Genomic DNA, 26,547 nt, shown 5'->3' with positions numbered 1-26,547 from the left:
AAGATCAAGATGAACACACACTACACAAGCATAGATAATATGTTCACAAACATATATATTGATCACAAGTTCAAAACAGGACAACCTTGACAAAGGAAAGTTTATCCATCTTGACTACCATCCAGACAACTCAAAGTCACATAAAAGGACCACTATTCGTTGTTCTAAAGGAGTTTAAACACTAAATGGTACAAAACACTTAAGTTACATCCATGAGCACAAGATTTCTACTACACTTGAAGCACCAAATGGTCTAGAAAACAAATTAGATTCATGACCACAAGTTGGGTGGTCCAAGATACTACAAAGAGGAAGATGCCACCTAACACTCCGAAGTAACCACATCCATGCGCACTAGGTGGCTGAGTACCTGAAAATATTCCACATGATGTTAATGATAAGAGAATAATTTAAACATGCCCACTTGTAATCAGACACTAGATCACTCATGGCGCACGTTGTCACGCCCGTAAATTTGTACAATGAAATGATCAGAAATTTCATAAATATATAATAACATGATACATATTAAATTTCCATAAACATAACATTACATTAGTGAGAAACTAAAATAAATCTCATATATACTCTACAAAACCATAAAAGTATACAAATTACCTTGGTACAACAACATACATAGTAAATAAAACTAATTAGTATTGCCAAGACATATGATAAGCATTAGATTATATACATGGTGGAATAATGAAACCTTCACAAGCATCTCACAAAGGGCCACCACATCCAGAAACAAAGAATTCTACACGCAGTGCATCTGCCCATTTATTGTGGAATGCATGACATTCATGGGATGAATGCTGACAAGCTTTATAATTAGTTGTAAAATAAGTAAGATCCAAAAATAAAATCTCAGTCAAGACAACATAACTAATATAGCAACATAAAGTATATGATGAAGGCTACAAATTATTAGGAACAAAGTGACAACTGATCACCGGTTCATATAGTGGATCAAGTTTTTCTCAAGGCAAATAACCCATAAAGATAAGCTACCAACCAACACATGGTTTTATAGATTACCATGGAAAATCGGTCTTAAAGGAGACATGCGTTTGCAATGATGACAGTGAAACATCATCAATACCTTGCAACACCTAAAAGGAAAATCCTAGAAGTCATCATGCTCATCAAACCTTGAGTAGAAAAACTATGAGCAAAATAAGGAAATGCATAGTTGAAAATTAGTTGTGCGGATCATTGTTGCCTTAACCCGATTTTTGTTCTTACTTCCAATTTTTATACGGCGAGGTGTTCTCATCTGAGTCTCCATATCAATCGAGCCATCTGCAACTTTGTAATGAATAGTCTTGTTTGATGTTTCAGCCAAAGCATGTTCAACAATATGTTTAGACTATTTGGTTCAACAATGAAGGAATGGAGAAAATAAAGACAAAATCTGCATAATAGAAAAAATACGAACATCAGTGAGATGAGACTAATGCAAAGAAATTATAGCAAACTTCCTGCTTACTTGCCGACATGCAATCTCATACCAGAGAGCATTGTACATCGCCTATCAATTGACAAAACAGAATTTCACATACCTCATTATGAATTAACAGGCGGGACTTACGATCAATATCTTATTGCCCAACAGTAGTTAAAAAACATCTTATTGTCCAACTGAAGATAAAAAAATCAAGTCCAATAAACATCACATGTATGCTCATTTTCTTTGATTAAGAAGTAATATTTATATGCTTTCAAAATTGGAGATGAGATGGACAACCTACCACACTTGTGAATGTTGTTATCACAATGAGCCAATATGATGCCTAGGATCCCAATAGACTTTCATTCATGACCAATAAACTTCAAACCTAACAAAACAGCCACACAAGTAGAAATATATATTAGCAGCAAATTAGAAAACAACCACACAAGTTTATATTTCTCGTTTGACTGTGTGCCATCCTATGTGTTGATTATAATTTTTTTCCAATTATACGAAGTATAAATAATGTTTTTTGTGACATATTGGTATCTACCACGAACCATGAAATAACAATTTCTAAAATTTGTACACACCATACTAAGTATCTGATTATTCTTTGTACATTTCTTTCAACTGTAGTCAACTCGCATCTCATTACTGAGATAACACGACAGATTATTTGCGTTCAGGCCTTTAGGGTGCAATACGAAAATGATGGCCAACAGAAAACATGTTTCTTCCCACATATAAACTATATCAGCACAACGACAAATGCTACTACCAAAAGTAATTTCTAAATCCATTAGCCTATTACAAAGTACGAATCAATACTCAATCATCATGCCAAAAACATATACGTATAGGAAATGATTATAATTCATGGTGATCTATGAGTTGAATGCAACCTTTCCTCTTTGTATCGAGTTAACACGAGTTATCACTATGGTTAACTAAGGGCTTCCTCGTGGGCGCAACCAAATGGGTTTCGTTGGTACTCCATGCCAATTGCAGAATGAGAAGAAAGAGGTTTTTACTATTTCCAAAAATTACCTCATCATCCAAACCTAAAACAATGATGTAATATGCTTCACTGTCAATCACAACGGTAATGAGAGACATGTCTCCTCTCATAATTTGTGAATGCCACTAACTCGAAGATAAACAAAAGATATTGGATCACTTCAAGGAATTTAATTCTTATTGAAAAGAGTTTATTCATATCTCCGAGAACAAGTACGACTACTCAAACATGTATATATAACACATCAAAGAGAGGGTTAAGTTACAAATTAGCATAGAGCCAATGAAGGGAGGAGGCCTGGAGGTGTTGGTGAACATGGCGCCGATGCTTATGGTGAAGATGATGGCGCCAGTGGTGGTGGTAATGAAGGAGGTGCAGGTGGATGCAGCGCGACGGAGATGGTACCTTTCTTTTCATTGAGTATCGTGGTATGGTACTCTGCACAAATTAACTAGACATGGCACTCGCCGAACACGAACTCGGTCATTATGTTGTCCCCTTTGAGCTGCATTTCTTTATAGAAAATGCTATCATTGGTCCAAATATTTCACCAAAGTTATGTATTTTATAAGAAGATCTAGGATTTTTAAGCAAGTCTACGAGTAGTTCAATAGCAAATTGACCAAACCAACTCTTACAGTTCTAAATAATATTTCTTTCTACAAGGTTTGCTCCAATAAAGAATCACTATGCAGTACGTAGAAAGACTACTAAGTTTAATGTTATTATGCTCTTTGAGGAAGCTTAATTTCGGCTTTGGCTGGTGCACGCGGTGGCAGGGCCTCCAATTCCTTCTCTTTATCTTGCCCCTTCTTCTATGGATGTGGCGTCAGAGCAACAATAGAGGTGATGGAGATTGATCTTAGATAAATGACAGATGATGGTGGTGGGTAGGGTTGGGGAGGTATTTATAAGGGCTTTCCCAAAGCATCCCATGTAGATGTAGCTTTTGTACTTTGTTTAAGTAATCTAGATGAGCCTAATCCTCTCCCAAACCATTATTTTCACCAAATGATCACATAGTAACAAACATGGATAAAATCGGTGAACAATCCCGTCTAGAGAGGCATCTATCAAAGTTGCCTGGGAATGGTACGAGCAACGGCATGACTCAGTTTGGTCATACCAAAGGCCATTGAATGATCTATCTCCTCAAATAATGTTCGCATCCAAAATCTGTTTTGACATTCTTATGCTCGTTGGAAGAATGACAATGATGCACCTAAGCTATTAGATCTTAATTGGGAGCCGATATTTGACCTAGTGAAATGCCTAAGGTTCTCGTAATCCTCCATATGGAACCAATATTCGTCCTTTTCATTGTGCTGGTCCTATGTGGCTCTAAAACACTTGTAGACACAATAAAACAAAAGAAACTATATAACCTAAATGAAAACATATTCTATGCAATGCTCACAATGAAAGGAGAGAAAATCGGCAATCATGCAAAATGGACATATATTTTATTCAATGGGACTTGATATATGTATGTAACATGCAACAAATGATCTCTAAAAATGTAAAATATAGAGCCATCAACCTCCCCAGACATATACCTTGCTCGTCCTCGAGTAAGGCAGTTGACTACCTAAGCTTTGCCAGTACTAAAGCTTACACTAAAACCAAACCCCAAGAGTGAATCCATGTTCATCTTGCGAGCATGAAAAGTTAACTAGCAAAGAGTGATATCTGCTATCTCCTTAGTTGCATTGCAGTGATACATCGAGAAAGAGGGAATGTTTCTATGGAGTCCAAGTTCTCATTGCCAAAAGTTTAGGGAGAAGGTCAAATTATGTTAGGAATGAAGCAATGTGTGTCATGGACAAAAAAAACTATGTGTTAACAATCACTTCGGAAACACCAACCGAAGGCATACGAGGTACAATGAAAAGACCGTATATCTGCATTAGTCAAACGATAAACTACCTATGCAAAGATGATGACAAGCCTATGCCTCACACAGAAAGGAAAATAGAGAATGATTGGGGTTTTAAGAAGTCAAAAACGTAGAAAGTCTCGCATCAAAGCAATTGACCACTAGGCATTAGAGAAGGCCTTATGATCAATGTTGATTCATGAAATAGGGATCACCATGTAACTAGGTCGCCGAGAGCTATGAATGTATGAAAGCTCTCATATGGACTAAGTGGGAGTGCATCCAACTATCTTTTTCATGAAGATGCGGAGCATTTGAGGAAGCTTGTCATCAAAGTATACAAGACAAGTTCTATAAATGTAGGTTCCCACTAGTATAAAACATGTAGCTTATGAAACTTTCTGCTCTACAATGCATGAAGTGGTGCTACTTCGAAGCACAAGTGTATACTAAAATGGGAAATGGTGCAACTCCTTCTGTGTGCCTCACACCTTTTTTGTGACATCTCCATGGTGCATCTTACAATGATGATAAATACACTTCTCTACTAACACACTTCACCTGAATATGATCATAATTCAATATAAACCATGAGGAAAACTCTATATGAATGACAAAACGTAGTGTACCAGGATGTGCAATCATCCAACATAGCATTGACATAAAAAAGGAGTCATAAAATATCATTCTAGCCATACTACAGTCATGCAAGGAAAATAACAATAAATAATATGTCTCTATTCATGTAATGTAATATGACAGTAATGCAAGGCGATATACTCAGAATGACTATGAAAATGCCACTATGTCTAGGTATGGTGTATGTTTTGAGGGGATGTTGGGCTTATGTGTAGAATAACAAGAGAAAGTCCTCCAATGAGTTCAGCTGTACCAGAAAAGTATGCGCCAAATATCAATGTTAGAGTGGAAGTGCGTGGTACCAAAGAGGTTAGCAATAAAAGGTGAACATAATGCAAAGGCTTCAAACTCGCTCTAGTCATAAAGAGCTCGAAAACTACACAAGAGCGTCACGGTGAAATATTGCATAAGACACAAAATCTAAGTACACTAAGCGAGTAGTTTTACGAGGGTTACCCATTTCGCATCCCGGACCAGCTAAAATTGTTGGGTTCATCAGAAAAAGCCTCTACGATATTTGATCTCAAATCAAGCCACCACTAGAATCCCCAACTTATGTAATCAAATGAAGTAAAGACAACGGTTGAAAGGAGTCCTTTATTGTGTTTTATAAAAATAACATGGCATTGTCTTTTAGATATAACAAGATTTCAAGAAGCTAGGTAAAAGGAATGCAAAATAAGCATGTGAAAACAATAGCATACACAATTTGCACATTAACTTTGTGATAAAGAGCATTGCATGAAATACTACACAGGCAAAAGTAACCTCTGCATGCTTAGATCATTGCAATACCAAACTAGGGGAAAATATTCATATACATACTAAGTAACTAATTACCCGTGCATTTCAATGGAGCCATATATATTCGAGTGATTCAATACTAATCGTGTCCAAAAAATACCTTACACCCAATATTTTTTCTTTTTGTAAGATTTTTTTTGACTTCAGTATGAGCAATGGAATGGTTTTTGTAAGATTTGACTTTATTTGGTATGTATAGGTGAAGGCATGAAAGTTTAGATTTAATTTGGTTTTGGTAATACATGATTTGATTTTAGTATCGGAGGGAAATGCATGGAATGTTTTTATTTGGTCGAGATTTTGGTAATATTTGATTTAATTTAAGTACGTGTAGGGGAACGCAAAGGGAAATATGATTTAGTTGAGGTTTTGACTCAAGATTTTCTTTTCTTTTCTTGAGTCAATGCAAGACATGAAGAGGGATGGCATACATGAGAAAAAAATGGGGAGGGCCACGGGTGGAGGCATATATATAACATGTAAATCTGCTTTAATAGTTGAGATACGCAAGTCATGAAATTTTCCACTTGTGAAAATACCCCTCCTTTGGCTAAAGTTGTGTTAGATCATGTACAATGATTGATTGGACAGTTTGATCTTAAGCCCGCTACATAATCTTGAAAATACAATACAAAGTTATGTATAGTGAATGATCTTTTTGTACTATCTAAATATGTGGTGAGGGAAATTGTGCTAAGAGATCATCCTTTAACTAAGAGAAGACAAGTTTTTCATATGGATCACTCTCTTCCAGCTCATCATTTACACTACATGGCACTCCTAAGACAAATCTTTTACACGCCCAAACTTGAAATAACATGCATAAATAAAGGACCACAAAACATTGAATCCTTGAAGAAATACATGGTGCAAATAGTAATGCGATTTTTATTGCATGCGCGAAGGTGATAGAATAAGGTAGCTCAAGCATTGACTCAGAAGGGTAGACGTTCTACTCGCATTGTTGTTGTGCCGCGGATCAGACGAGATTAGCAAACTATACAAGGAGGATGGTAAAGAACCACCTCGATTGAATGAAAATTTATTTACCAAAAGAAGAAATAGTAATGTGATTTAAAATATTTGTTCCCACTTATATTAAGAAGGTTCACATAAGCCACACAGGTGCTAGCCGAATATTTAACTTCTTTCATTGGTGAGGTCGAGGGATTGACAAATAAATTGAATAATATATACTACCTCCGCTCCTAAATATAAGGTGCATTAATTTTTTTAAAACTCAAACATTATCTATGCTTGACCAACTTTACAATCAAATATATAAATATTTACAATACTAAATATATGAAATATTAAAATATATTTCATGGTGAATCTAGTGATAATGATTTGGTATTCTACATATTGGTATTTTTGTGTGTAAACTTGGTCAAAGTTAGAGAAGTTTCATTTTTTTTAAATAATGCACCTTATATTTAGGAATGGAGGGAGTATTATATATGGAAATTCACTTTGGCTCATATGTATACATAATTTTACCTATATAAGAGGAGGATTTTCTATAATGGTTTAGCACATAAATAGTTATGGTTTTATGAGGTTTTAACAATGTAAAAGATCCCAATAATCAAGAAAATTACTAGAATAAAACCCCGCATAGTATAAGATGATCCAACATACCAACTAAAAAGTATGACTATATGTGCCTTGGATAAAATACTAATAAAATAGTATATATTTATGCGGTAGTGAGCCCAAATGATTGTTTTATTTGTCGGTGACACGTAAATGCTTATTTTCACAATTGCACCGTAAGAACATCTTATAATATTGATGTGATGTTGCATTATTTATTTCATATTTCTCTTGATATTTTTTATGCTGTCGAGACCTTACAAAATCTTAACTAGTTATGTGATAAGCTATGATATATATATGCCTGATAAAAGATCAACCATACGTACAATAATGCATATAAAAAATTACACTGTTCATATTTCATAAATATTTTACATATTGCTTAAATATATAAAACAAATTGCAGCAATAATTTGAGGTGTGCATTCTCTAATTTGTAAAGTTTGAACGAAAGCATGAACCATTGAAACTCGGTCTTGTTTCCATAATAGATATGCTTCTTGACACCTTTTTTATATTGGTCTTCTTTTGTGTAGGGTCCAGCACGCGCGTTGATGGCCGATTTATCAGGTATATAATGAGCGCCTCATTGCTTGGTTCAGTTGTCCAGCTAATGTTCTCCCTAGACGTCTAAGAGAAATTTATGCGATCGATACCGAACATGTTTGGATTTGACAAAGTGCATATCTGCAATCCGCACGCAGCCTTCCCTTTTTTTTACGGGCACATGCAGCCTTTCCTGATTGGTTTGCCAATGCATCGTTTTTAGCCCGTTATCATAAAAATATTAATAACTTAAGAAACTACTAGCCCAATGCATTTCTTTTAAGATTATCATTAAATTTAATAATTTGATGCTTATGAATATATGTGATTGGGCTATTACCTATTTTCATATATGATGGCGGTTAAATATTGTATCTTAGCTAAGATACAACACTACTCTTTTTCAAATTAACTAATACTCCCTCCGTCCCAAAATAAGTGTCTTGAGCTTAGTACAATTTTGTACTAGAGCTAGTACAAAGTTGAGACAGTTATTTTAGGACAGAGGAAGTATGAGACATCAGCAAAACAGGTATAAACCCGCGCTAAAAAAACCCTTCATTGACACATGACTCGGCATCCGTCTTCCCTGGGCGCCGACCGCTCCCAAACGCTTGCTCATTGAGACCACCAGCTTGTGAGACTATGCATAGGCCCTGTTTGGATACTTTAACTCGGTTAGAGGTTAGAGTTAGATTTTAACCCTGGACTAACCCTAAACTAACTCTAACCAAAGAGGTGTTTGGATGGAAGGGTTAGATTGTCAATAAATGCACCTTTTTCAATCATTTGGCTCCTTTATCAAGAATTTGGTGTGATGGAGGTAGAGAGAAAAGTAACTTTTTGTGGGCTCAACCCAACTCTAACCCAAATAAGCACCTCTTGGGTGGGTTAGTTTTTTTTGGTGGGTTAGATGCATCTAACCAACTCTAACCCTCCCTGTTTGGATGTTTTGAGGTTAGATTGATCCAATCTAACCAACTCTAACTCTAACCCGTGGATTCAAACACGGCCATTGTTTCAGTCCTCATCCGATACGCTACTTGCCCCATTCTGCAGGATAAGCGATGGCCGCAACATGTCGGTCTTCCTCCCATCGTTATGGCCAGCGAACCATCATGGCATCACTTGCTTGTCGGAACTACTTCCGGAGGTACCCAATGGTGTGCCCCTGGATCTGGATGCCTCCCTAGACCACGTTGATAGGTTCACCATGCCCACAGCGCGCTTCCTGATGTCTATCTACGTCTCACTCCCCTGGATGATGCCCCCAGCCAAGAATCCCCACCATGCCCCGACGTGTAGGCTCACCGCCACGCTCCGGTGATTTCCCTGCCCCGGGGCGGTGACATTCCACTATTTATGGTGGTCGATGCCGCCACCTGCCTTTCTGCAACTAGTAACCGATCTTGAGACCATATCCCATTGCCCCTCGACCGTGTCCACATCAGCCACTCTCCTCTCCCTTGGATTGGAACAGTTGATTGAGGCTCCAGCGACCAAGGAGGACCTGCCAGGCGCGGAAGCTGACCAGGTCCAAACCGTGATTAGAACTCCACCAAACGTGCCTTCTAGCGTACTAGCTCTGTATCTCTGTCTAGAGCTGCGGCCCCACAACACGACCCTCCGATGCACATGACGAGACTATGCTAATCCCTGGACGTGGCCCTGCACCACCTCTGCCACTATGAGTCAAACTAGTGATGGCACCCATGTGCTTACTTACACCTCATACCGGTGCATTAGACATCTTAGATGGTGCAATGATCAAGATGAAGAAAAAAAAGTTGATGTTTATTAGCTTATTAATTCGTTGCATGCAAAGCACTAACCGCTGCATGTCGTATTCGATAATCTTGAAGGCACACATTGTTAGGAAACGTTGCATGGGAAACAATTTTTTTTTCCTATGTATACGAAGATCTATTACGATGATGTCCATCTACGAGAATAGATTTGGATCTACGTACCCTTGTAGATCGCACAACAGTAAGCGTTAAGAAACGCAGTTGATGTAGTGAATGTCTTCACGTCCCTCGATCAGTCCCACGAACCGTCCCACGATACGTTCTGATCTAGTGCCAAACGAACGACACTTCCGCGTTCAGCACACGTACACCTCGACGATGATCTCGGCCTTCTTGATCCAGCAAGCAAGACAGAGAAGTAGATGAGTTCTCCGGCAGCGTGACGGCGTTCCGGTGGTGGTGACGATCTACTCCTGCAGGGCTCCGCCCGAGCTTCGTAGAAATACGATCTAGAGATAAAACTATAGTGTCTCGATCTGAATTGCACGTGGCAAAAGTTGTCTCAAATCAGCCATAAATCACGACTATATATAGGCAGCCTTTGTTTGGGGTGGAACGTCTGATTCTCAGGTTCTAGGCCTTCTAAAATCAGAATCTCAGACAAACACACCAAATTCTTATCTAGCTTCCTAGAATCTGATTCTAAAAATGAACTAGCAGGCAAGCAAATCCAGAAGCAGCGATTTTGGTGATTCCATAGATTCTACATCTTCCCACAAAAGAAAACGATTCGTTTTGAGCACTTGCCCCTATTTCCAGTCAAAATTACGACAAAACTGCCACCGCTAAAATTCATCACCACTGTCCCTCTCGTTGTTCTCCACCCCGACCTCTTCTCCTGTTCTCCATCCCGAGCGAACAGAGCGGGGAATCCGGCCGATCCACCTGCGCTGCTCTTGCTGGTGCCCAAAGGACGGATCCGCGTGCCTCGATCCCTCCCCTACCTCCGGCAAGCATCCTCCGCCCAGCGCCCGAGCTTCATCTATGCCATCGCCTTTGAAGACTAAGTCACAACTAGATCCACAACCCCACGCTCGAGCTCCGGTTGTCCTGCCCTTTGGAGACTACCTTGCCACCAGATCCGCCACCCAGGATCCTCCTCCCGAGCCCTAAGCTCCAGCTGCTCTGCCCCTATTGCAGAGTACCTCACCATCAGGTCAGCCGCCCGACAGAGCGATCTCTAGCGCCACGGTCATTATAGGCATTTCACATCTCTCAAAATTTCTCCAGATATCCAAAATCATGACAAAAAATAGTTGGATTCTGATTCTTATGAATCTGTAGCTGCAGCTGATTCCCAAAATCCACATCCAAAGCGATTCTTAAAAATCTGTAGCCCAAACAAAGGGGGCCATAGGAGGGAGGGGGAGGAGGCTTGCCTTGAGGGCCAAGCCCTCAAGGGTGCGCCGGCCAGGGAGGAGAGGAGGAATCCTACTCCAATTAGGATTGAAAAGTGGAGTCCTTCTCTTCCTTCCCACTTTCCCCATTTTTTCTTTTTCTTTGGTTTTCTTCTTATGGCGCCAAGGCCCTTTTGGGTTGTCCCACCAGCCCACTAAGGGCTGGTGCGCAACCCCTAAGGCCATTGGGCTTCCCCCGGGTGGGTTGCTCCCCTCCCGGTGAATTTCCGAAACCCATTCGTCACTCCCGGTACAATGTTGGTAATGCTCGAAAACCTTTCGGTAACCAAATGAAACCATCCTATATATCAATCTTCGTTTCCGGACCATTCCGGAAACCCTCGTGACGTCCGTGATCTCATCCGGGACTCCGAACAACATTCGGTAACCACACATATAACTCAACTATACTAAAACATCATGGAACCTTAAGTGTGCAGACCCTGCGGGTTCGAAAACTATGTAGACATGCCCCGAGGCACTCCTCGGTCAATATCCAATAGCGGGACCTGGATGCCCATATTGGATCTTACATATTCTCCGAAGATCTTATCGGTTGAACCTCAGTGTCAAGGATTCATATAGTCCCGTATGTCATTCCCTTTGTCCTTCCATATGTTACTTGCCCGAGATTTGATCGTCGGTATCCGCATACCTATTTCAATCTCGTTACCGGCAAGTCTCTTTACTCGTTCCGTAGTACAAGATCTCGTGACTTACACTTAGTCACATTGTTTGCAAGGCTTGTGCCTGATGTTGTATTACTGAGTGGGCCCCGAGATACCTCTCCGTCACACGGAGTGACAAATCCCAGTCTTGATCCATACTAACTCAACGGACACCTTCGGAGATACCTGTAGAGCACCTTTATAGTTACCCAGTTACGTTGTGACGTTTGATGCACACAAGGTATTCCTCCGGTGCTAGTGAGTTATATGATCTCATGGTCATAGGAACAAATACTTGACATGTAGAAAACAATAGCAATAAAACGACACGATCAATATGCTACGTTCATAGTTTGGGTCTAGTCCATCACATGATTCTCCTAATGATGTGATCCGGTTATCAAGTGACAACACTTGCACATAGTCAGAAAACCTTGACTATCATTGATCAACCGGCTAGCCAACTAGAGGCTTTCTAGGGACATTGTTTTGTCTATGTATCCACACATGTATCTATGTTTTCATTCAATACAATTATAGCATGGATAATAAACGATTATCTTTAAACAGGAAATATAATAATAACTATTTACCATTGCCTCTAGGGCATATTTCCAACAGTCTCCCACTTGCACTAGAGTCAATAATCTAGTCCTCACATCGCCATGTGATTTACATTGTTATAAATCGAACACCCATACATTTCTGGTGTTGATCATGTTTTGCCCGTGGAAGAGGTTTAGTCAGCGGGTCTGCTACATTCAGATCCGTGTGCACTTTGCAAATATTCACGTCCTCTCCTTCGACGTAGTTGCGGATGAGGTCGAAGCGTTGTTTGATGTGTCTCGTCTTCTTGTGAAACCTTGGTTCCTTTGCTAAGGCAATGGCACGAGTGTTGTCACATAACAAAGTTAATGGATCTAGTGCGCTCGGCACAATTCCAAGATCTGTCATGAACTGCTTCATCCAGACACCCTCCTTTGTTGCCTCCGAGGCAGCCATGTACTCCCCTTCACATGTAGAATCTGCTACGACGCTCTGCTTGGAATTGCACCTGCTTACTGCACCCCCATTAAGAATAAATACGTATCCGGCTTGTGACTTAGAGTCATCTAGATCGGTGTCAAAACTTGTGTCGACGTAACCTTTTACGATGAGCTCTTTGTCACCTCCATAAATGAGAAACATTTCCTTAGTCCTTTTCAGGTACTTCAGATATTCTTGACCGCCGTCCAGTCATCCACTCCTGGATTACTCTGAAACTTGCCTGCCATACTTATGGCCAAGCTGACGTCTCGTGTAGTGCACAACATTGCATACATGATAGAACCTACGGCTGAAGCGCGGGGGACGGAACTCATTTGTTCTCTATCTTTCGCAGTTGCTGGGCACTGAGTCTTACTCAATTTTATACCTTGTAACACTGGCAAGAACCCTTTCTTGGACTGATCCATTTTTAACTTCTTCAAAACTTTATCAAGGTATGTGCTTTGTGAAAGTCCTATTATGCGTCTCGATCTATCCCTATAGATCTTAATGCCTAGAATGTAAGCAGCTTCTCCTAGGTCCTTCATAGAGAAACTTTTATTCAAGTAATCCTTTATGCTCTCCAAAAGCTCCACGTTGTTTCCAATCAGCAATATGTCATCCACATATAATATTAGAAACGCCAGAGAGCTCCCACTCACTTTCTTGTAAATACAAGATTCTCCAACCACTTGTATCAACCCAAATGCTTTGGTCACCTCATCAAATCGCTTATTCCAACTCCGACATGCTTGCACTAGTCCATAAATGGATCGCTGGAGCTTGCACACTTTGTTAGCATTCTTTGGATCGACAAAACCTTCGGGTTGCATCATATACAACTCTTCCTTAAGAAAACCATTAAGGAACACCGTTTTGACATCCATCTGCCAGATTTCATAACCGTAAAAGGCAGCTATTGCTAACATGATTTGGACGGACTTAAGCATCGCTACCGGTGAGAATATCTCATCGTAGTCAACTCCTTGAACTTGTGAAAAACCCTTTGCCACAAGTCGAGCTTTATAAATGGCCACATTACCGTCTGCGTCCATCTTCTTCTTAAAGATCGATTTGTTCTGAATAGCCTTGTGGCCTTCAGGTAGTACTTCCAAAGTCCACACTTTGTTCTCGTACATGGATCCTATCTCAGACTTCATGGCCTCCACCCATTTGTTGGAATCCGGGCCCACCATTGCTTATTCATAATTCGCAGGTTCATTGTTGTGCAACAACATAATTGATAAGACAGGATTACCGTACCACTCAGGAGCGGTACGTGATCTTGTCGACCTGCGAGGTCTGATAGGAACTTGATCTGTAGTTTCATGATCGTCATCAACTTCCTCCTCAACCGGCGTCGCAATGACAGGGGTTTCCCCTTGCCCTACGCCATCATCTAGATGGATTAGAGGTTCGACAACCTCATCAAGTTCTATCTTCCTCCCACTCAATTCTTTCAAGAGAAACTCCTTCTCAAGAAAAGCTCTGTTTTTAGCAACAAACACTTTGCCCTCGGGTTTGAGATAGAAGGTATACCCAACTGTCTCTTTTGTGTAACCTATGAAGACGCACTTTTCCGCTTTGGGTTCCAGCTTTTCAGGCCGAAGCTTTTTGACATAAGCATCACATCCCCAAACTTTAAGAAACGACAGTTTTGGCCTTTTGCCATACCACAGTTCGTATGGTGCCGTCTCAATGGATTTTGATGGTGCCCTATTTAAAGTGAATGCAGCTGTCTCTAATGCATAACCCCAAAACAATAATGGCAAATCGGTAAGAGACATCATAGATCGCACCATCTCTAATAAAGTACGATTATGACGTTCGGACACACCATTACGCTGTGGTGTTCCAGGAGGTGTCAACTGTGAAACAATTCCACATTATCTTAAGTGAGCACCAAACTCGAAACTCAGATATTCACCCCCACGATCAGACCGTAGGAACTTGATCTTCTTGTTACGATGATTTTGAACTTCACTCTGAAATTGCTTGAAATTCTCAAACGTTTCAGACTTGTGCTTCATCAAGTAGACATAACCATATCTACTCAGATCGTCAGTGAAGATGAGAAAATAACGATATCCTCCGCACGCCTCCACACTCATCGGACCACACACATCGGTATGTATGATTTCTAACAAGTCACTTGCACGCTCCATTGTTTCGGAGAACGGAGTCTTAGTCATCTTGCCCATGAGGCATGGTTCGCACGTGTCAAGTGAATCAAAGTCAAGTGACTCCAAAAGTCCATCGGCATGGAGTTTCTTCATGCGCTTTACACCAATATGACCTAAGCGGTAGTGCCATAAAAACATGGCGCTATCATTGTTAACTCTAACTCTTCTGGTCTCAATGTTATGTATATGTGTATCATCGCTATCAAGATTCAATATGAACAATCCTCTCACATTGGGTGCATGACCATAAAAGATATTACTCATAGAAATACAACAACCATTATTCTCTGACTTAAACGAGTAACCGTCTGGCAATAAACAAGATCCAAATATAATGTTCATGCTTAACGCATGCACTAAATAACAATTATTTAAGTTTGTAACTAATCCTGATGGTAACTGAAGTGAAACGGTGCCGACGGCGATTGCATCAACCTTGGAACCATTTCCCACGCGCATCGTCACTTCATCTTTCGCCAGCCTTCGCTTATTCCGCAGTTCCTGTTTCGAGTTGCAAATATTAGCAACATAACCGGTATCGAATACCCAGGCACTACTACGAGAGCTGGTTAAGTACACATCAATAAAATGTATATCGAATATACCTGATTTTTCCTTGGCCGCCTTCTTATCAGCCAGATACTTGGGGCAGTTGCGCTTCCAGTGACCCATACCCTTGCAATAATAACACTCCGTTTCAGGCTTAGGTCCAGCTTTGGGTTTCTTCATCGGATTGGCAACAATCTTGCCGCTCTTCTTGGAATTACCCTTCTTTCCTTTGCTGTTTCTCTTGAAACTAGTGGTCTTATTCACCATCAACACTTGATGCTCTTTACGGAGTTCTGACTCTGCGACTTTCAGCATCGCGAATAACTCGCCGGGTGACTTGTTCATCCCCTGCATGTTATAGTTGAACACAAAGCTCTTGCAGCTTGGTGGTAGTGATTGAAGAATTCTTCCAGTGATAGCCTCTTGCGGGAGTTCAATCCCCAGCTCAGCTAGACGGTTTGAGTACCCAGACATTTTGAGCACATGTTCACTGACAGAAGAATTCTCCTCCATCTTGCAAGCATATAATTTATCAGAGGTCTCATACCTCTCGATCCGGGCGTTCTTATGAAAGATAAACTTCAACTCCTGGAACATCTCAAATGCTCCATGACGCTCAAAGCGACGTTGAAGTCCCGGCTCTAAGCCATACAAGACTGCAAATTGAACTACTGAGTAGTCCTCCTTGCGTGCTAACCAGGCGTTCTTAACATCTTGGTCAGCCGCGGAGGGAGGTTCATCTCCTAGCGCAGCATTAAGGACATAATCCTTCTTCCCAGCTTGCAAGAGCAACTTAAGATTACGAGCCCAGTCTACAAAGTTGCTTACATCATCTTTCAACTTAGCTTTCTCTAGGAACGTATTAAATTCAGGGTGACTGTCGCGTGAGCCATTGATCTACAACACAAATATTTTCAAAGTGGACTTAGACTATGTTCAAGATAATTAGAGTTTAACTAATCAAATTACTTGCTAAACTCCCACTCAAAAAGTACATCTCTCTAGTCATTTGAGTGGTACATGATCCAAATTCACTAACTCAAGTCCGATCATCACGTGAGTTGAGAATAGTTTCAGTGGTAAGCATCTCTATGCTAATCATATCAACTATACGATTCATGCTCGACCTTTCGGTCTCATGTGTTCGAGGCCATGTCTGCACATGCTAGGCTCGTCAAGCTTAACCCGAGTGTTCTGCATGTGCAACTGTTTTGCACCCGTTGTATGTGAACGTTGAGTCTATCACACCCGATCATCACGTGGTGTCTCGAAACGACGAACTGTAGCAACGGTGCACAGTCGCGGAGAACACAATTTCGTATTGAAATTTTAGTGAGAGATCACCTTATAATGCTACCGTCGTTCTAAGCAAAATAAGGTGCATAAAAGGATTAACATCACATGCAATTCATAAGTGACATGATATGGCCATCATCTTGTGCTTCTTGATCTCCATCACCAAAGCACCGACATGATCTTCTTGTCACCGGAGCCACACCATGATCTCCATCAACGTGTCGCCATCGGGGTTGTCGTGCTACTTATGCTATTACTACTAAAGCTATGTCCTAGCAATATAATAAACGCATCTGAAAACACAAACGTTAGTTTAAAGACAACCCTATGGCTCCTACTGGTTGTCGTACCATCAACGTGCAAGTCGATATTAACTATTACAACATGATCATCTCATACATCCAATATATCACATCACATCATTGGCCATATCATATCATATCACAAGCATACCTACAAAAACAAGTTAGACGTCCTCTAATTTGTTGTTGCATGTTTTACGTGGCTGCTATGGGTATCTAGTATGATCGGATCTTACTTACGCAAAAACCACAACGGAGATGTGCAAATTGCTATTTCACCTCTCCAAGGACCGCCTCGGTCAAAACCAATTCAACTAAAGTTGAAGAAACCAACACCCGCCAGTCATCTTTATGCAACGAGGTTGCATGTCAAGCGATGAAACCAGTCTTTCATAAGCGTATGAATAATGTCGGTCCGGGACGCTTCAATCCAACAATACTGCCGTATCCAGAAAAGACTAAAGAGGGCAGCAAATCGAACATCACCATCCACAAAACCCTTTGTGTTCTACTCGAGATAACATATACGCATGAACCTAGATCTGATACTACCGTTGGGGAACGTTGCATGGGAAACAAAAAATTTCCTACGCACACTAAGACCTATCATGGTGATGTCCATCAATGAGAGGAGATTTGGATCTACGTACCCTTGTAGATCGCATAGCAGGAAGCGTTAAGAAACGTGGTTGATGTAGTGGAACATCTTCACGTCCCTCGATCAGCCCCACGAACCGTCCCCCGAACCGTCCCGTGATCCGTCCCACGATCCGTTCCGATCTAGTGCCAAACGGACGGCACCTCCGCGTTCAGCACACGTACAGCTCGATGATGATCTCGGCCTTCTTGATCCAGCAAGAAAGACGGAGAAGTAGATGAGTTCTTCGGCAGCGTGACGGCGCTCCGGTGGTGGTGACAATCTACTCCTGCAGGGCTCCGCCTGAGCTCCGCAGAAATACGATCTAGAGGTAAAACTATGGTGTCTAGATCTGAGTTGCACGTGGCAAAAGTTGTCTCAAATCAGCCCTAAATCACCACTACATATAGGAGGGAGGGGGAGGAGGCTTGCCTTGAGGGCCAATCCCTCAAGGGTGCACCGGCCAGGGAGGAGAGGAGGAATCCTACTCCAATTAGGATTGGAAAGTGGAGTCCTTCTCTTCCTTCCCACCTTCCCTTTTTTTCTTTTTCTTTGGTTTTCTTCTTATAGTGCCAAGGCCCTCTTGGGATGTCCCACCAGCCCACTAAGGGCTGGTGCGCCGCCCCTAAGGCCATTGGGCTTCCCCCCGGTGGGTTGCCCCCCTCCCGGTGAACTTCCAGAACCCATTCGTCACTCCCGGTACAATGGCGGTAATGCCCGAAAACCTTCCGGTAACCAAATGAAACCATCATATATATCAATCTTCGTTTCCGGACCATTCTGGAAACCCTCGTGACATCCGTAATCTCATCCGAGACTCCAAACAACATTCGGTAACCACACATATAACTCAACTATACTAAAACATCATCGAACCTTAAGTGTGCAGACCCTGCGGGTTCGAGAACTATGTAGACATGCCCCAAGGCACTCCTCGGTCAATATCCAATAGAGGGACCTGGATGCTCATATTGGATCCTACATATTCTCCGAAGATCTTATCGGTTGAACCTCAGTGTCAAGGATTCATATAATCTCGTATGTCATTCCCTTTGTCCTTTGGTATGTTACCTGCCAGAGATTTGATCGTCGGTATCCGCATACTTATTTCAATCTCGTTACCGGCAAGTCTCTTTACTCGTTCCGTAATACAAGATCCCGTGACTTACACTTAGTCACGTTGCTTGCAAGGCTTGTGTGTGATGTTGTATACCGAGTGGGCCCCGAGATACGTCTCCGTCACACGGAGTGATAAATCCCTGTCTTGATCCATACTAACTCAACGGACACCTTCGGAGATACCTGTAGAGCACCTTTATAGTCACCCAGTTAAGTTGTGACGTCTGATGCACACAAGGTATTCCTCCGGTGCCAGTGAGTTATATGATTTCATGGTCATAGGAACAAATACTTGACACGTAGAAAACAATAGCAATAAAACGACACAAACAATATGCTACGTTCATAGTTTGGGTCTAGTCCATCACATGATTCTCCTAATGATGTGATCCAGTTATCAACTGACAACACTTGCACATAGTCAGAAAACCTTGACTATCATAGATCAACTGGCTAGCCAACTAGAGGCTTGCTAGGGACATTGTTTTGTCTATGTATCGACACATGTATCTATGTTTTCATTCAATACAATTATAGCATGGATAATAAACTATTATCTTTAAACATAAAATATAATAATAACTATTTATCATTGCCTCTAGGGCATATTTCCAACACACATTTCCCACATCTCAATTGTCCCTTTACCTTTTTGGTGGCAAGAACCAAACATAAGGTGTTTAGATAATGCATCGTGCCTAAGTGTTTTGAGATTATTTAGTTTTTGTAATGTGTCTAATGTAACATTATCGAGGAAGTACCGGACAAGGCCCCGCTGCCGCAATTGATCCTATGTTGCCTCCCTATCGGCCACCACCAACTCTCGAGAGCATTCGTTGGTAGGACGCACTTCGAGTGATTCGCCACCGCCCCTCACGAAGATTCTCTAACTCTTGAGCGCACCAATGCCCTAGTTGTTGACCTCGATGCACCGAACACGGGCTACACCCCTAAGGGGACCCCCTCCCCATTGACGGATCCTTAGGCGTCCAGTCCGGGCCCAGCCGACCAGCCATGTTGGATTACACCATTGCATGGGCATGTCTCATTCCCGGATCCCACAAACCCTAAGCGACACGTATTGCCTTCACGAACAATTCCATGCAACATGCTCCCCGCCCCATGTTCGCGCTTGTGACCCATGACCCTTGTGTGCAGCATGACACATAAACCAACGTGTCTTCTATAAAAACTATGGTCAAGCCAATTATTTCAACTACGGCCCCATGACGCAAACATGTTATCCCGCTTGATTTGTCGCCATGCCGTAGTGGGAGAATTGCCAAGGTTGACGAGCATTTCAACTTGGAAATCAAAGCCAACTGCATGCTCCTGCGATGTTTGGGTCTATTATAGGAGGAAGAGGCGATCTCCAGGACTATGGTGGATAAGTATGCAAAACAAAATTGGATGACCTTTGGCAAACGATGCGGTGCCACCCTTTGCTGATAACTACGGGGTGGGAAATACCTAGCAAACTACTTGCTAGCCTAGTTGATCAGACCATCGCAAAAAGAGCTCTCCCTAACTGGTCACAATGTGACTTGCGTGCCTCTGGCCTCCTCCCCCGGGAACATATAATCCTTAACTACCAGGCCATATGTACCACCATCTGAAGTGTGATTGCCACGTTCTCCTTTGTATTGTTTGTCTTGAGGAAACGAAACTTGCTTCGATCTCTCATGTCACCATCCATGAGACCCTTGGCGCTTCCTTCGATAATTTTCATTTCCTCCTAGTCGATGGCACATTGTGTGGGATCTTGATAGCCTCGTTGAGAATAGTTATCTCTGTATCTAATACATCCATCAGTGATCATCAGGTCACCTCCTCGTTCTCATCATGATCTAGAGATGGACATTGGTGGATGACCAGTGTCTACTGGCCCCTTGATTACTCTCACAAGCTCAAGTTCGTTTTCGATGTTCAATATATACGCATGACCATGTACGGCCTTCGATTATAGAGGGTGGCCTAATAATGATTCCGAGCGCTAAGGAAAAAATAGCAACCGCCTTAATAGCCGCATGATGCACCATTTCCCGTGTTCTGTCACCGACATGGAGCTTCGAGATTTGTATCTTCATTGCCACCACTACAGTTACCAAGGTTAGAAGGATAACCCAAATCTCATGTGTAATGATGGGGTGCTCTGTACTATCGGCTAGTGAATGATCTACCCATAATGCGTGCTCCAATGTCTTGCCTCCATAGTATCCGGTAACTACCTTGTCTTCGTCGACTATTCTCGGTGCTCCAAGACCCCATATTGTTTTCACTTTGGAAGCTTTTGGCCAAACCTTTAAAGAATCTCCCAGGTTGACTCCAAGGCCTAGAACTCGATACTCGCCAACCCTGACCCCTTTCGGTGCATATACATGACTCATCGCTGATTGTGTTGGTTGCCCTCCAAGCTTAAAGGGTGATGTAGTACATCGACGATAAGTATTTCCCTCAGTCAAGAAACCAAGCCATCAATCCAGTAGGAAGATCCACAAGACTATGTAAGCAGCACCTGCACACAAATAGAAAATCCTCGCAACCCAATGCATGGAGGGGTTGTCAATCCCTCGTGGGTAAAGTAAGGATAGATTGATAGATGCAAATAAGAGTGATAGCAAATAGAACGCAACAATGTATTTTTTGGGTTTTTGGATAACATAGATCCTAAAACAGAAGAGCAAATAAAGTAGAAACACAAATAGCAAAGTAGAGATTGCAAATAGATGATGTGAAGTAGACCCCGGGGCCGTAAGTTTCACTAGTGGCTTCTCTCGAGAAAATATTAAGCGGTGGGTAGACAAATTACTCTTGGTCAATTGATAGAAAAGAAAATAATTATGATGACATTCAAGACAATGATCATGTATATAGGGATCACGTCAAAGATAAGTAGACCGACTTCTGCGTGCATCTACTTTTATTACTCCACACGTCGACTGCTATCCAGCATGCATTTAGTGTATTGAGTTCATGGAGAAACGGAGTAATGCCTTAAGAGCGATGACATGATGTAGACTAGATCTATTCATGTAGTAATAGACCCCATCATTTTATCCTTGATAGCAACAATACATGCATGTCATGTCTCTTTTTGTCACTCAGATTGAGCATCGCAAGCTCGAACCCATCACAAAGCACCTCTTCCAATTGCAAGATAAAAGATCAAGTTGGCCACACAAAAACCAAACACCGGAGAAGAAATACGAGGCTATAATAATCAAGCATGAATATGTTTTCATAGATCTGATCATAAACTCACAATTCATCGAATCCCAAAAAACACACTGCAAAAGAAAGTGTTACATCATATGGATCTCCAAGAGACCATTGCATTGAGAAACAAAACGAGAGAGAAAGCCATCTAGCTACTTCCTACGGACCCATAGGTCTAATATAAACTACTCACGCATCATCAGAAGAGCACCAGTGAGGATGGTGAACCCCTCGATGTCGTGTTCCTCTCCGGAACGGGCTTTGGATTGGATTTTGTGGCTCTGGAACTTGCGGCAGCTGAAAAGATTTTTTGTCGACTTCTCTAGGGTTTGCTGAATATTGGGGTATTTATAGAGCTCAGAGGAGGTGGAGAAGGTTCCCGAGGGCCCCACTAGACACCAGGCCGCACCAGGGGCCTACGACACGCCCTGATGTCTAGTGCCCCCTGGGCCTCGTCTGCTGCTCGTTCTTGGTTCCCACGTTTCCTTCTGGTTAAAAAAATCTCCGTAAAGTTTAATGGCGATTGGACTTCATATGATATGGATTTTCCGCGATGGAAAAAATAGCAAAAAACAACAACTCACACTAAGCACTATGTCAATAGGTTAGTCCCAAAAAAATGATATAAAATTGCTATAAAATGATCATAAAACATCCAAGAAGGATAATATAACATCATGGAACAATTAAAATCATCATATAACAAAATGGAGACGGATCAATCCGCGAGGCTGATCATGACCACCTCGTTCAATCAAGGTTGGGGCACTCACAACTTGGGCAACATCATCCCACGTCTCTTGATTGCTCACGAGTTGACTGCACGCCTTGACGCCATCCAACACGCGCCTACTCATGCCCGTTGAGTCATAGCTACGCCAAAATCTCCATTACACGTCACCACACCTACTTCAGTTGGCTAAAAGAAGACAAGAATAATGTCGCTTTCTTCAAAATCCACATGGCACATAGACTACAAGAAAATCACATCACTAGGCTCGACGTGAAAAATGAGATTATCTCCAACGAATCTGGCATGGCCAAAGCTACCTTTCCACACTCCTAGATATTTGGTTCATCTAAAACTCAATATTTCACGATCGACCTTGATTGTCCCTTCTTCGATTCTAACATTTCGGAGATCATCAAGAAACTACCCACCATAAAATCAGCAGGTTTCGATGGTTTCAGTGCGGAATTCATGTGATCCTGTTGGAATATAATCAAGAATGATTTCTGTTAGGCCCTTGGAAATTTATACAACCTCAACAGATAGGGCTTTGAAAATCTCAACAAGGTCTTTCTCATGCTCTTACCCTAGAAACTCTACATGTCATTGTTCTTCAAGTATCACCCCATTAGTTTGATCCACCTATTCGCCAAGCTATTCGCCAAGGTCCTCTCCCTACGAATTACACCAATACTTGGGGAGATCACTTCCACCAACCAGTGCACCTACATGGACGGGCATTGTGTGCGTGAATTTTTTTTGTTGGACCAAAAGATAGCCTACTTACTCCACTAGCAAAAATCTCATGCGCCCTACTCAAGCTCAACATCACGTGCGCATTTGATTATGTCTCGTGGTTGTTCCTCTTGCAAACCATCTAACACCTAGCTTTTGAGTGTAATGGTGTGCATGGATCTCCGTCCTCGTCACATCAGCCTCCACAAGGATATTGATCAAAAACAACCCAAGACCTCTGAAGCCCCATGGACACGGATTGCACTAGTGCAATATGTTCTCCGAGAGACCATTCATCTTGTTTGTAGATATTCTCAACTACCTTCTCCAACATGCGTTTGACAAAGAATTCTCTAGGGTCTTACCACTCACCAGACCTCCATGAGCATCTACCTTTACATGGATCGTGTGGTTGTCTTATGCCCTCCTGACCAAGTCGAGTTCAAGAATTTCCAATATCTATCTTAAGTCTTCACGCATTCCACCCTCTAACGCACTAACTTCACAAGTGTTCCATCATCCTCATCCAGTGCACTAACGAGGTCACAACGACCATGGCCGAAGTCCTTTTCTACTTGGTAGCCCCATTCCATATTACCTACTTGTGACTCCCACTTTCTATCATCAAAGTGCGCCACACCACCCTCATGTCGATGGTGAACAAGATCTACAAAAATATCAACGGTTGCCGAGATTCCCACCTCTCCTATAGTGAGAATATTTATCTTGTTCGTCACGTCCTCAATGTCATGTCACTCCACCTCCTCCTATCAACGACACTCAGTCCACTAGTCCTCAACTCAGTCACTCAGGATATCCTAGATTTCCGTGGACATGGGTGCAAGAAGGCCTGCTCTCGCAGCTGACTTGTGAGCTGGCCATGAGGGTGTCAACCCATCGAGGTTGGTAGATTAGACATCTGTGGCCTCTACCGTACTGGCATCTCCCTACGAGGGTCACGACTTTGTCTTTGAGCTACATATCCCTCAAGACCATGGCTCCACCTGCACCCCATGCAAGCCTGGGGTGTGAAACAGTTTTCATGCATCCACTACAAGGACCCTTGTGGACGGCATCACCTACCACTTCTGGACTAATAATTGGTTAGATGACCAGTCCATCAACGAGGTTGCGCCTCATCTACTGAACTTTGTGACTAAGCAACGATGCAAACGCTAGCTTTATATGTGAAGCCCTCCCTCAAGTCTCCTGGTTTCAAGACATCAATGATGGCATGGACCATGTCGCAATGATCTAATACATTGAGATTGGCGTTGTTTGTGAGGATACACCCTCTCTGAATTGCCTAATTGCATCAATCGGAAATTGGACATAGAATGCTACATACACAACCAAGTCGTGCTACCTCCCCTTATTTGAAGGTTTCAATACGACACCCCGTTGGTGACTAACCTGGAACCATGGGCTTCGTTGAGCATCAAGTTCTTCCTCCAGCTTGTGGGCCTAGACCGATGTTGGATGGTAGATAGGCTTAGGCACTACATTAGCCTGCCCACATCTTAGCTTGCATGCTTCGTGAACGAGAAGACGAGACTATAAACCACTTCCTCTCCGGATGAAAAAAAGCCACCTCTCGCATTAGCTGGCATGATACATTCTTGTGGTACCGCCACAACATAGCACCACATGATGGCACAACTAGTTTCTTTGACTAATGGACAATTACCACCCACACGTCATCGGCAAGCCTGTGCAAGGGCATGTGCTCCCTCAATGCATTTTCAGCATGTATAATTTGGAAACACCACAATGCTTGCATTTTCTATGGCACCTGCCCATCTCACTTTCTCATCACACAGCAGATCAATGCTGACTCACATGCTTAGGCGAAGGCGGGTGCCAAAGGACTAGACATGATCTTACATGTTTCCTGAACCTAAATAGCTAGGTCCCAAGCAACTCCTACTTGTTCTGCTCCCTACATCCTTGGTTTTGCCTTCGTGTGTACATGGCCCAAGAATTGTGTTGTTGTATTATTTTTTTGAGAGTATGCCAATGGTGTAGCATATTTTTATACAACATATAAACATATTTATAATAAGTCTACCACAAATGCAAACATTCGGGTAGACACGCGACCCACTCGTTACACCAACACCTAGCTAAAAGCATAAGATAATTTCTTACAAATGGTAGCAAACCACCGACACAAATGCCCGCTTGCCTCTAGTGGGCGACTCACTCAACACTTGACTAGAAAGCTCCATAGGTTACCGTTGTTGATCCACCCGATTGAATACACGTGCATTGTGTTGCTTCCAAAGGGGCCAAGAAACCACAAAAATAAAAGTGGCAATGCCTCTTCTATCGTTCTTTCGATAGTTTCTCCTTTGCCTGAACCAGCATTCCAAGGTGGTGTCCATAGGTAGTGGCCCTGCAAATCGATGCCAAAGTTGGTCCGACATAGTGTACCAAACTTCACAAGCATATATGCTCGATGCTATCTTCATCATGTAGACACGTATAGCATGCAGAGGGTTGATCCTGTGAGCCATGTCTCATACAGTGATCTGAGGTCCACATCCTATGTTACATCTTCAGCCATGCAAAAATCCTGCACATAAATGGGGTCCAACTCCTCCATATGCATGCTGCGATGTGAGGCCTAACAAGGCCTACGGAAAGCCTGATGTACACCGAACGGGCTGAATACTGACCCGAGGCATGGTGTATTCGCGTGACAATCCTCCATTGATCTACCATTGGCAAGTGCATGTTGCATCCTGCGTGTGCTGATGACCAGTGGCGAAGCCAGATCAATGTGATAGCCTGGGCAACATATGAAGGCTCCTAATGGTCGACAACTATTTTGTGAGTTGCCCATGGAAAAACTGGATTTTCTTTATCCTTGACATTATTTTAAGGAAGAGGTTGCAAGCTGAGCCTGGGCAAGTGCCCAAGGTAGCTGGGCGGTGGCTC

At 42.1% G+C, this 26,547-nt stretch overlaps 1 protein-coding gene across 1 annotated transcript in view; it reads left to right on the top strand.

The window, feature by feature from the left end:
- Window positions 1-26,547, top strand: part of LOC123429304 (sucrose transport protein SUT3-like) — a 69,755-nt gene that overhangs the window by 24,645 nt on the left and 18,563 nt on the right. The window contains exon 6 of the mRNA XM_045113364.1: window positions 7,932-7,965. Coding sequence (XP_044969299.1) covers window positions 7,932-7,965 — 34 coding nt within the window. The remainder of the gene's footprint in view (window positions 1-7,931; window positions 7,966-26,547) is intronic.

This window comes from Hordeum vulgare, chromosome 1H (assembly GCF_904849725.1).
Source record: "Hordeum vulgare subsp. vulgare chromosome 1H, MorexV3_pseudomolecules_assembly, whole genome shotgun sequence".
Classification (NCBI taxonomy): Eukaryota; Viridiplantae; Streptophyta; class Magnoliopsida; order Poales; family Poaceae; genus Hordeum; species Hordeum vulgare.
This window is presented reverse-complemented; position numbering and strand designations above follow the sequence as displayed.